At 39.8% G+C, this 13,693-nt stretch overlaps 1 protein-coding gene across 5 annotated transcripts in view; it reads right to left on the bottom strand.

Moving 5' to 3' along the window:
- Positions 1–1,568: 1,568 nt before the first annotated feature.
- IL1RAPL2 (interleukin 1 receptor accessory protein-like 2) overlaps positions 1,569–13,693 on the bottom strand; it is a 389,492-nt gene continuing 377,367 nt past the window's right edge. For 4 of the 5 annotated variants that reach the window (XM_014954878.1, XM_014954877.1, XM_014954879.1 and 1 more), the window contains exon 11: positions 4,205–4,902. In XM_014954878.1, coding sequence (XP_014810364.1) covers positions 4,205–4,902 — 698 coding nt within the window. Of the gene's footprint in view, positions 4,903–13,693 lie in introns of all 5 variants that reach the window. The other variant, XM_014954876.1, reaches the window with a different exon arrangement.

Consider the following 13,693-nt stretch of genomic DNA (forward strand, 5'->3'; position numbering starts at 1 on the left):
AGACTAACAAGCACTGAAGACTTTATCTCTTGTAACTGTGAGACCTGACAGCTGTTCTGCTATAACACTCGCATCCATTCAGAGACCAACATCGGAAAAGCTGCCCTGAGGATCTCCATAAGGACACAATTCTAAATGCCGTGATTTCTGGCACTGAACTACTCGTCCAGGCCCCTGCTCAGTAAAGTATTTCTCACTGAATTAAGGGGAATTTAAGTATGTGCTTATGCATTTGGATGAACAAAGAAAGCCTGTTGAATCAAAGAGCTACTGAGAGCAGAGTAGAAGCCCTTAAAAATCATGTGGGTTTTTTTTTTTCCTCCCTACAAGTATTTGTTATTTATTCCCAAGTCCTTATCTTGTTTATAATAAAGAATGAACAAAATTCCTTTCCCAAGGCTGGACAGTCCTGGAGCATATCCGCACCAAACAGAAACAAAAATAAGCTTGATTTTAGGCAGATTAAATAAGCAAATGCTTATTAGTCTCTTGACTTCTTTCTCTCCCTTTTGTCTTTTTTATTCCTCTATACACAGTGAACCTGAGGTTTTACGGCCTTATCCAAAGTCTGCTGAATTTGATGGAACTCTCGGTTGGCTTGAATGGGCTTTGGAGCAGACCTGTAGGCAGAATATGACAGTATCTTTATACAGATTTCTCATCCACTGTCTACAGAAAGAAGCATTAATTATTAAAAAACCGGTCCAGAACACAGCCCCCAACAACTGTCAATATTCACCCTACATTGTTACTTAATTTAAAATTACCCTGTTTTCTCTCTGAACTTTCTTTAGGAACACAAATTCTGTAGAGGCTGAACAGTTTTCCAGTTTCTAGCTCGTTTTATGTACAACCTTCAAACCATAATTGCTTCTGAAGCACATCACACACAAAGGCACGTATACAAACAGTAGTTTCCAAACATCGTAATAAACCATCATGAAAATGAACGTGCCCCACGACAGAAGCCCCACGTGTTTGCAGTGAGGATGTTTGCTGCTGGTGAGTTTGACGCTGGGGAAGGCACAGCCCGACAAGCTGGGGGTGCTGAGGGCTGCACAGGCACACAAGCGAGATGCAGCACAAAGCACCGTCAAGGGGAGCACCCTGGCCTCTTCCCCAAAAAATCCAGCCAGGTAAGTACATGGATTTGGTGAGACAGAGGAATGCTAAATGCCCTTATGCCCTTCTAGTTCAGCTAATGAAGTTCACACGAATGAGCTAGAACATTTTTGCCACCGTGGCCCTGATCCAGCTGTCACTGCCACCACAAGGGACCCTGCTGGAGGGTTGCTACAGAGGTGACTTCCACAGTGGGACAAGCTCCCGGTCTCTGTGCCACCAAAGTCCCACTGATGGATGGATTTCACTGTTTGACAGTATTTTTCCAGACCTTTAAGTGCTACTTACGGAAACACTTGGCCTCTAGAATGTCATACCAGCATTACATGAACCTCAGTCAACGAGAGGCGTCCTGAGCTCAGGTCCCCATCCCCGCACTAAAAGCAGAGGGTACAGGCGGTTCCAACTCATGTATATATTGTCGGAGTACTCAATACACACTTGGAAATCTGAAAGCAGATTGTGACTTGTCATCTATAACTAAAAGATATTGATACACAGACACACAATGTGCTTTTGCAAAATGACAGAAAAACTGTTCTTTTCATGTAACCTCAATGCAAACATGATTGCATTTTGCTTTTGAATAGCTACTGCTCTAAGAAACATTATCATCAGGTAAAGGGATTTGCTACCCATATTTAGTCACTGTAAATAAAAGAAGCAGAACAACCTGCATATGTTTTTTGTTTTCTTTTTCTTTTTTTTTTTTTGGAGTTTACATGCTTAATACAGAGCTAGTAGGTTTAAAATCTCACTGAGCATTCTATGTGAATTAACCAGATTCTAGAGTAACGTGGAAAGGAAAATAATGAAAAGTACAGCTTTTCATTTAAACATATGCAGCTCTTCATGCAGGGTTTTCTTTTAGGTTTTTTTTTTCCCCTTTGTTTAAATTACACTTTGCATTAAAGAACATAACCAGTGTAAACACAGTCTGTAACACTTATAAAACAGTGCAAATTTTGTAAATTTCTGGGAGGAGGTTGAAATACATATATTTATAATGGAGGTAAAATCACTTTTTCTTTCTCAGTAGAAAAATACGTATATTAAACACCTACATGTTCAGAACTTAATTCACAAAAGAGCAAGTTATAGTCCTATACTGTGTAATAAATTAATATCTTGTCTAGATTTCCATTTTCAGTGTTAGTGTCAAATGCATAACTGCTAGAAAAAACAAGAGAAGCATGTATTATTTGGAACCTAATGACAATCTTACAGACAATAACTGTAAGAGGGCACAGAATAAAGAACTGGGGAAAGAAGCAATGGAAAAATACCGACCTCTATGAATTATTGCACATTTGAGATCATTCTCATGGCCTTTGGGCCAATTCTGGATACTTTTAAGTCTTAGGTCAGTGTTTGTTTCCATTTGACTGTAGGGTACAATTTAGGAACCACTGCAAAATGTCAAGGATTTACTGAACTTGTTTGCTGATGAAACCACAGGCAGCTGAGTGCAGAGTGCTAACTTTTATTCATGCAATCAAAGAGAACAAAGCTAAAAAACACTGAAATACAGGCGAGGTTGCCTGCCATAAAAGTATTTTTTGGGAACTTGCTCCAGCAGATCTTATTGAGACAAAACTCCCATGTCTACTGTGTTTTCATTAAAGCCATGCCAAAACCTGCAAAACTGGCTTCTGCCTTCATTACTTAGAGCTTTTCCCTTGAATACTGTTGTCTCCATGGTCTGACTCTGCAACCCTTAATCAACTGAGCATGGAAATCTCCATGAAACGTACCGGTCCAAAGAAAATTCAACTCGCTGAGTAGTAATGCCTGATGCCGAGTACCTGTATAACACTTCTCAGCCAACAAGCTGTAAGAATGCTTTCCATGAAAAATAAATGACAGTATCTTATTTGACTGATGGGATCACTCTCATAAGTAAGAAATGCAAGACCTTACCAGCTGCTTAAAAATACCACTTTTCAGTAGTTGCACAGAGAGCAGAAATATTCCTGCTTCAGCCGTATTTAAAAGGTACATAAACTGACAGGTAGATAAACAGAGAGAGAACTGTCTCACGTGATTATCACTGCAATTGAAGTCAGAGTACTAGTAAACCTGAATAATTTAGCACTTAATCTCTGAATATTGCTGTAGTAATTATTTTCTATTGCTGATGTTCTCAGAAAAAGGTTAATTTCAAATTGTAACTACTGATTTTGGAAAAAAAATCCTATGTAAAATTACATTGCCTTCACTACAAATCTTAAAAGAGCTTAAGAGATCTTGAGAAATTTCAAATTAAGCGACAGACAGATAAATTCATACTTAAACTGTTTAAAAAATGTTATTAAAATTCTGCAAAAAATTGTGAAATAATCTATAATTGACGGAAAAACTGTTTAAAAATCCTCCTAAATATCTTCCGATATTCTAGTAAGTTAATAAAACCACATTGCTAACTGTTGACTATGAATACAACATGCCTCGGTAATAAAATGAAGAGATGCTGACGGGAGCAGGTGATTTATTCTGCAGCAACTGTTACTATGCTCTTTATTGAACAAGCTTCATCTGCATTGTTTCAGCTGGTCATCTTCTAAAATGTATTTGCGAGACAATGTTACAGGGAAGGTCTCCTCCTCCTTCCTTTAGAGAATGATTCACCCCTTGTGGTCTGTGCAGGAGATAATCATTTTTGTAGCATGATTAGAATTTCAAACTGTACTGAAGTCTATAGGAAAAACCCAACAACTTCCATGTATTTCAAATACTATTACTTAAATATGTATGGATGTTGGAGATCTTATACAGTGACCCTTTATCCATCCCAGATTGTAAACCTACTGTAAAACGATGGGACTTTTTTTTCTATTCCCCCTCCTTTTTAAAGAAGCAATAAAACTGTACATTAAAAGACAGGCAGGACATTACTGAGTTACAAAAGAATGCCCCCTTTGTCAATAATTTGTAAACGTAAACAAAAAAGTTCAAGTAGAAAAGCAAACAAGTGTGCCGCTGCTTCAAATACGTTTTCTCACCCCATGGGGTTAGGGCAAAGTTCTTTAAAAATGTGTCTTCATGGCGGTCATGAAGCATCTCAAAAGAGTCCTGATCTTCACTACCAAATATCACTGGTGAAGCTAAGCTCCTTCGCTGATAAAGGTAGCAATGGGTTGTTCCTGTGAAACTCTTGGGGATCCTTCACGGTATTGTTAAGAGGTAGCTGTCCATTTAGTAGTGTCAAAGGTATGTTACAGTACGTGTGATGGTTGCTTATGGAAGCTATCGGCAACGTTGCTGCTGACACATCATATTCGTATCCTCTGCAATAATGTCTCATTTGCACAGAATCTGCTTGATGGTAATCAGTTAAATCAGCCCGCGATTCTACCAACGTGGCAGAAGTGCCTGTGACGGCAAGAGAAGGTACAGTCTGGAGGTCTCCAAAAAGGCCCTGCTCTGCAGAATCCAGGACCTGATGCCGAGACACCACCTCCTTTTTCTTCCCTGGCATTTCAAAGACTAGGCGCTTCCAAAACTTAGAATTCAGTTTGCTGCTTTTTGGTCCTTTCCACTTGACCACTGAGAGAAGTTTGATGGTGTGCTTTAAAGATTCCACTTCGTGATAATTCACTTTCCCTTTTAATTCAGTACACTCAATCAAAATAACTTTGATTTCTCCACTGACTAGCATGTTATGGAGTCTGTTTTCCATCTCAAAAATACTCCATCCTCTCCTGAGAACATAGTCTGGAGTTAACACGATAATGAGTCTTCTGCTTTGTTCAACACATCTTGTGAGATCTTCAATGTAGGCTACAAATTATAGAAAGAGAGAAAGAGTAAAGAAGTCTATCGTATCAAAACATCAGGCTTGCAATCAAGTATAACAAAATCCTACAGCTTACTGATCCACACCATTCAAGACAAGGGGCATTTCACAATATACTCCAACAAAAATAGGGTCACAACATATTTCTATTTATGGAGTACATACAGAAAACTCCTTAATAACACCCTCCATCCCTCACTGGTTTTGCCTGTTCATCTCAACAGAAAGACATTTACATACTATCCTCACTGTGTAGATGCATTAGTGACTAAAAATACACAGTACGCTTACTAAAAAAATATAGGTCAAGATCAATGTAATGTTTGTGTAAATTTTAACATTAACGCTGGTTATGATTAACACGACATTGAGGGAAGCACAATCTGGGAAGCAGTTCTTGTGTTTCAGATGCAAGGACATGAGCGTGTATGAAGGGTGTATGAACTGTAACTTGCAAGACCTCAAAAAGAAATCAACCTTCATCACATGCAGAACTTGTGCTATTGCATAGAAGCATCATGGTAGCTCTTTCTTCTTAGCTATAGACCACAAAAGCACAATAACATTCTTTGTGGCTCAATGGTCTGTTTTAATATCACAAACCTGTGCTTCTATGTACCCCAAGGCATTAGAGAAACTTCACAAGTGACAGGAACAAATGGAAAATTTAAACATATTGGAGGTGTTTATTTGTTGAGACATCAGTGACAAAGAAAGTAGTATTGTTCTTTTATTCATGCATGCCAAGTAGTTGCAAATGATCAGTGTAAGCAGAAATGCCAGCCCCATCGTTAGCTCCATGATGTCAGCCTATTAAACTACAAAGTATTCTTGAAGTTGGACTTAGATCCCTGAGTTTGACTTGTCGCAGGGATAGTAGGGAAGAGAAGCCAATTACGCTGGTCTGACATGGAACAGGATGGGAAAGAGATCTACTTACAGACCTGATCCAAAACCCATTCAAATGAACAGACTTCAACAAATTTCAAAGGATTTTGGGTCAAGACCAGAAAAATGAAATCACTTGGAAAAAACCCCACTAAGGTCAGAGAAGTGTTCATTGGTTGCATAGCATTGTGATTGTGAGCTTAGAGACAGGATATAATTTTATTTTTAAACTGCGTGAACCTCTTGACCATGCTGCTCAGGATGTGCCGCCTGACAACGGCGGAGAAGCATGTGTTAGAAATGAAGACTTGGACACAAGAGCTGCACAGAACAGATCTTTACTCAGCACAGGGCAGGGCCTCTCTTACACACACTGCCCTCTAGCAGGAACAACGATTACAAATAACATCATTAATCAACATCTGTTACTGCAAGACTCATTTTTATAGTCCCAAGCACCGTACCACAGCATGCTTATTCACACCACTTCCAGTAAAGCAAATAGCTACAAAATAGGCCAACAGGAACATTCGAAAATAGCTTATTTTCATGAGACTGAAGGCATAGTTAGCATCAAATCTGCCTTTACCGATGTTTTATTTCACCACTTAGCAGCAAGAAGAATTTCTTTCACAAATGGAAAAAAGAGGCAATTGCAAACATCCCACAGACACACAAAAATTTAAGACATACACATACATTACAAATGTCTATGCAACAATCCTGACTTTTAGTTAATGTTTTATGACTCTTTAATCATGCAGCATTTACAGTTTGGTTTTTTTTCCCTTAAAATATTTTATGAGGAAAACCCCCACATTGCTCTGTGTAAAATAGTTACTCATTAATGAAAAAAAATTCAACATTAAAATCCATGGGAGAGGCAGCGGAGAGGGGAGAGAATCAGCAACAATGAGAAAATGATAAGCAGAACTGGTGAAACAAAACTTAAGGTAAGGTAGAAATGTTCAATACAATGGAAAGAGATTATCCCAATGTATCAACAGCTCAGACTCTTCATTTTCTTCCTTTCTTTCTGCTCCCAAAAAGAAAGAATTTAGGTGGGAAGCTTCATCATTAGAGGTTGAATCTGCAAGATACAGTAAAACAACAAACTATCATGCATCTTTCCCGAGACATATTCATCCCTCCTTCAAACAACTCAGAACACTGCTATGTACAAGACAATTCTCTGCAGGACACAATACCGGTCAGTACCGCATATCCAGGTTAGTGCTAGGCACAGCCATGCATGGCCTATATGCATCCAGTTAAAAACCACACAAATAAAAAAAAAACCAACCAAAAAATCCCCAAAATCACTCCACTTTCATCTCTGCATCTTCAGCTCATCCAGCAGCAATAATTTCAATGGCAACAACCCAGCAACAATCCATTATACCATCTCCATCAAAAACTCACCAGACTTTGCTTTAGTAAAATGGGGAATGAGGTGTGAAGAAGACAAGAAAAATTCCCTACTTTCTCAGATGGATACTTCTCCCCTCTGTGCCTCTCCCATACTTTGGCATGTCCACCTAACTTACTGCATATTGCAGCAAGTTAGAGCTCTTTCTACAGACAGCTAAACAGACACCTTCACACATGACCACTAGGTGCTCCTTCAGTTCCAAGTTTGCAGCTGCTTAGATGTGGCCAATGTACAGGGGGTCTGTTGGTGCACTGAGGATAAAATACACTCTATTATAGGAAACTGGGAACCCAAATGAAAACACATTTTCCAACCACCTGGTCCAGAAGTACTTAGCACTCCCAGTAACTTCAGCTTGGGACTACTACTAAAGGTAGGAGACAACTTCCCCGGAGCACATGGTTCCATTTGGTGCACTCTACAATATGCCCAATATGCACAACATAAATATTTCTGTGAGGAAAAGCATGGGGGGACATATTCCAGTCTGTGGAAATTCAAGGTTTATTTTTTCCAGTAGCAGCAGACTGATTGCATAAACCTGTGAGTTGCTAAGTCACCCAACCTCCCTCCTCTCACTTCAGAATTTGAGACTGCTCAAAACACAGCAGGTTGAGTTGTCTGTCTTAAGCATTCAGTCCACTAGAAGGTATTAAATCCAAGCAATCTATATTGCAATGTAGGATGGAGAAAAGGTTGTTTTCACCTTTCCAAAGAGCTAAGAAGTGTCAGGCAGTGCCTCTGTTTCACTTTCAAGAAATAAACTGAGCATGGACTTCAGGAATGACATCACCAACTGCAAGATTCTAGACTGACATATTTTCATCAGATAAATATATTTTGCTGAAACGTCACTTTTGCTGCGGGTGTCAACTTCAATGACATTTCATTGTGAGAGGAGAAAAAATCATCGTGACAAAATCAGTTTGGAATTATTCATTTTTAATTCCAAGAGATTTTATTTTATCATTAACTAGAACATAAAAATAAAATTAGAATTAACCCATTTGATTTTACTGAAAAAGAACATTTTAAATTTTGACCCATTTTCACTCTCCCGATACACCATTTTGCAATATGGCACAAAAATAATTTTCAAAATGTTAGCATTTCCCATAGGTCAAAAAATGTAGAATTGTGAGTAGCTCTATCAGTAACTTAGTTGCATCATGTCCAATGCAATGCCTGAGAAGGTATGGACAGCAAGAACTTTTAGACCCATAAACAAACACAGTTTTTGCACGGTTGCCCTTTAGTAATGAAGACAGATCATCTGACAGCAAATATGTGCTCACCAAACACTGTCAACATGTAACGATGCTGAACTGTAGTTTGAAGCACTGAAGAAGAGAAATCCAAGACATGCATCCAATTTGCAATTAAATCATGCATAACTGCCTACTGAATCTTGAATGAGCTACACTAACCACAGGCTGGAAGGAAACCCAGACAACCTAATACGCAAGCAGACTAAGAGCAAGGAAATTAATGTACACCACGGACACAGAATTGCTTACACAAAGAAATTACTGACTAACCACATTCAGATGATTTGCAGAAGCAGTTGAGAGAGAGGGAAAGAACACCAGAAATCATATAAGTCTTATGGACATTTTTGGGAAGCATAGTCTGCAGAACCACAAGAACCAAAGAGTATCTACCACCAACCCCATACTGGCCTGTTCCTGGCACTCTGAAAATAACCAGCCTTTCTGTGTTTGGCAATGTGACTATCACTTGGGAAAGTTATTTATAGAAGAATAATTCAGTCCTGGTTTCCTAACTGTATAGTTCCCAAACCCTAACTCTGATTACTTTATTGTAATAAAAACAAAGTTAAGACTGCTCAGGGCATTGTCCAGTACAGTTCTGTACACCTCCAAGGTTGGAGGTTTCTTCTCAGTGTCTCCGGGTTCTGTTCCAGTGTCTGACCACCCTCTCGGTGAGGAAAATTTCCCAAATGTTTAAATGGAATTTTCAGTGTTGCAACTCATACCTGTGGCCTCCTGTTTAACAACTGTGCACCCTGGAGAAGAGCCTGTCTCCATCTTTGTGTTTTCCACTGGAAAGACAACAATAATATTCCTCGTTGGCTTCATTGGCCTTTTCTTCAAGAAACACAGTTCTTATGGGCTCTTCGCTTGTATTGTGTGCTCCAGCTCCCTGACCACCTTGAAGGCCTTCAGTGGACTGTTACAGAGTAGTCAGTCTTTCCGGCCTTTGTTCATATTTCTTCCACTTTCAGCTGTCATTCCTCTGTATCACTGCTACGCCTGCCCATGTCTGGCATTAAGTGCAAGATTCATACAGAGTAGACAACCAGGGACTTCTGAAAGGAGTTTGTGGAGCTGGGTACTCTGTTCCCATTCCACATAAATGATGTCCCATACCTAATTAAGGCTCCTTGAGAACTCCAGGCACACAGCCCAACTGGTTTTCTTCATCCAGGAACATAGGAAGCTGGAATTCACCCAGAAAAAACACAGAGTTGGGCAGACAAAACTACAAAGTCCCAGAACTGCAATATTGTCTGTTGGGTGCTTTTTATCACATGCCTTAGGTGCTCTCCTGTTGTGCTGACAACCTCTCATTTTTCAGGTAAAAGCAAAGATTTTTATTCCATCACCGTTATTCTTTTCAGTGCCTGATCTCTTTACCCTGGACTGAGCTGGAGTGAATTGCTGATGTTTTTTCAATCCTGTCAAGATCAAATACACATATGCTTAGAGAGCAACTAGATGATGCTCTAATAGATTTGTATTGCTGGTATTAAAAATCCAACTTGACAGTTTCGACCTCTTTGCTTTCAGGGTTTAAAATAATTTGCAGAAACCATATGAGAAAAATATCTTCCTCCAATATAGTCCCATTTTTAAAAGAGTCAAGTGCAAATAGAGCTTTCTCTCTGTAGACACATCATCCTTAGCAAGACAGAAAATGGTTTGGGTAAAAACATAATTATTCGCCCCCCAAGTATCCAGTCTTCAGTCTCCTCAGGTCTCCTAACACTGAATTAAAAAGCTCACAGGGCTTCAGAATCTGCTTGCTGTGGGAAAGGGTTTGTTAAAAAAGCCCTGAAAACTAATAGGGTGGAAAAAATGGTAACTGCTGAGAAACTTTAGTAACAAGTGCAACTGTATCTTAGGGATCACAGTCTCCTTATCCAGGCTAACATGTTCAATTACCTAGGCAGAAAGTTATATGTGCTGTCAGCTTTGACAGACTGAAGAACGCTCACTCTGTTAAGACCAAAGAATATTCCTTCAGAGAGAATAGCTGCCATAGTACTTCCTATAACATGCAACTAAAATCCTGCGTTACCAATTTGGTCTTGCTGCTGCTTACACAGCAGGCTGCGTGTCACACCTCTCTGCTGTGTCGCCCCTCTTTCCTTCTACCCTGCATGGCCACATGGGCTTCTGCATGAGTGAGAGCAGAGAAGCAGTAGCTGCTGGAGCCCCAATTCCACCTTGCGAGTTTGGGGAGCCGGGTCCATCTGTGCTGCTCTTACGCAGCTCCAAGAATCAACACAAAGGTCCCTGCTGGCCACTCAGTGGTGGGCACCACTGAGGCCCTCGCCATCCTTCACAGTGACTCTCCCACTAGAACAAAATGCTCCTCTGGGATAAAGTTTTTATCCCAGCAGGGCACAGAAACCAACACCTACTGCAAAACATGACTCAGCCCCATCTAACCTGAACTCTGGATACCAGTGGTCTGCTTCCCAGCAGTGCAGAGGTGGCCTCAGACCCCACAGCCTTCACCTCTGTCCTCCTAGGGAGAGAAACAGTCACTGCCTGGGCATCCCTGAAACAGATGGTCCTCAGCACAGAGCCGAAATGCAGAGCTTGGATGTGCAGTGCGGAGGAGCTCGCTGCCGGGTGTGCACATCCAAGCTAAGTCACATCTGGCTGTTACCTCTCCCCTGGCTGTGCAGGGACATGCAGAGCCTCTCACAGCTTTTCCCCAGAGGTCAGACACGAACCAGCTGGACAAAAACATAATGAAACTTGTTCCTGATATTTTCTGAAGTCAGCTTTTTAGTTTGTTCAGAAAAGTGTGCAAGAAAGTTAATGAAATACTATTTAACAATTCTATTTTTTGCTTGCTCTCAAATCCAAGTAGCAGCTGTACGTTCTGCTTCATGCCAGGAAGCGAGCGCAATAATGCACACCCTCCTGTGGCAGCACCTTCAAATTGCAGAGATTATATGAAACAACCAGCCTTTCAATATAGAAGGAAACACATCAGAATGGAGAGTGGGAAAACATTCTATTACACTGAAAGTCATTCACACCAAAAGACAAGGAAATGCAGTATATGTGAGAAGACATATTTCACAAAATAAAAAAGATAACCATAATCACACCCTTATTTTTCTATAGAAATCTATCCCGAAGAGCTATATATTTTGTCTTATCTGCCACTTTTTGAGACAGATACTCTTATGTTTACCTCTGAAGTTTCTAGCAGGTCTGCACCACATCCCACTGCCTGTTCTCTTCACTCAGCACTGCAAGTCCTTGCAGGACTGGTGAGCCTTAGGCAGAGCACAGCCACGATCCACTTCTCCAGCGCACATGGAGAGCTTACAAATACAGGGCTCTTGAGTCTTCCCTCCTTCCCCATCACCTCTCCCTCCCTCTTGCCCCTTCAAAATAAAGTGCCTTCCCCCATATCTTTTTCAAAGCTAAAGCACGCAAATCACACTCATTTCAGCTCCACATTTTATTCTGCATTGTCATTATATCTGATTAAGCGTTCTTGAAGCTCCATGTGTTAGAATCAGGCCCTTTCATAATACTGAAGAAGTGAGTTTGAGAGGAAGAAAAGAGGTATTAAATCTGTGAATGTTCCTAAATGAGAACTGACATTTTCAGGTACCCTACATTTTCAGGAGAGGTTTAATGAATACCCAAAGTGATGACAAGTACTTGCTGAGGGTCTGACTGACAAAAATAGACAAAATAAAATACCATGCTGGCTGATACAGCAATTGGAAAGAAGAATCTCATTTCAGATTAATCTGTGCTTCAGTAGTTATCGTTGAAGGGCTAGCTTTAAACTCTTTAATTTACTTGTATAATTGCTATGTATAACTCTGCTAATATTGTTGGGTATGAAACAACTATTTACAACAGTTCTCTGATTTTTAAGACAAAAAGATGTATTTTATCTTAATAATATCTAAAAATTCAGTACTACTGGCTTGTGCAATCAGAAATTAGAAGGCTATGATCCAAGTCCCCTTCTGGAATATGTCAGTAAGGGAGTAAAATTCACACCTTGCAAAGGCAGGGTGAAAGGATCAGGGAAAGCAGCTCTAATCTAGGAGCTGCAAATGCACATGATAAATTCAAGCCACTACATGGGACTCTGCATGATCTCTAACCAGGCTCTGACTCCTCTTTCCCAACAGTACAGGATTCAGAGCTCTGTTTTCAGCTCCCTCAAATGTCAGAGAAGAAGTAGTCTCCAGCTTCTGGGGCAGGCACTGGGGTTTGGCAACATTTTCAAGCCTCTTGGCAAGTAGGTTGCTAATGCAGCCATGTTCTAGCTGTTTCATGTTTGGGGACATCTGCTCCAGCACAGCCACTGCTTTGTTTTCTTATTCATATTTTCTATACAGTAGCATATACAGAGAGGGGTTCATAATCTCTTCTTACGCTTTTAATGGGAGTGATTTGGAGACAGAATTCATTTAAAAAGCTTATCTTTCACAAGGGTAGCATTTCAAATAAATGTCATATTAAAGCAAACATACTGTGCATTCAAAATTCATCAACATGATGCATATGATTCACGGTCTTTTTTGACTTGTCCAAAAATGAATCTGGAAGAAGAGATGCCATAACTACAGCTAGGAAGGCATTAACTGTTGGTACAGACACCCAAAGGTGCTGCTGAATCTTCAGACATAGCAGCAGAACTAATATGAAATGGAAAACTGTAATTCACCGTCACCATGGATGGAAAACAGCATTGGATCACTGGGCTGTACATAGTCCTCTGAAGAATTATTATTACTTACACAATACCAATTGCTTACACAATACTGACACTGTTCAGAAATACGACACTTTGTCAAAACTCTAATGAAAAAATTGCACCTATACCATTAACTGGGAAACTACTGTAGCAACTTATGAGAATACAAAGTTAGGAAAAAAACAAAAGACAATGGGAAAGATAATTTTTACCTGTGAAGTTCCTGTAGACAAACAAATAATTACTAGAAAAAAATAATAATTTCATTTTCAATGATAAAACAGAGACTACAAAATCTTTTTTGGAAGTTTCCTGAAAGCTCCTGTAGACAAACAAATAATTACTGGAAAAAAGAATAATTCCATTTTCAATGATAAAACAGACTACAAAATCTTTTTTGGAAGTTTCCTGCTTAACTATCTGTATCTGATGTAGATAATTTGGACTATAGTATTGCTTGCAGTGCT

This window comes from Calidris pugnax, unplaced genomic scaffold, assembly GCF_001431845.1.
Source record: "Calidris pugnax isolate Ruff unplaced genomic scaffold, ASM143184v1 scaffold38, whole genome shotgun sequence".
Lineage (NCBI taxonomy): Eukaryota > Metazoa > Chordata > Aves > Charadriiformes > Scolopacidae > Calidris > Calidris pugnax.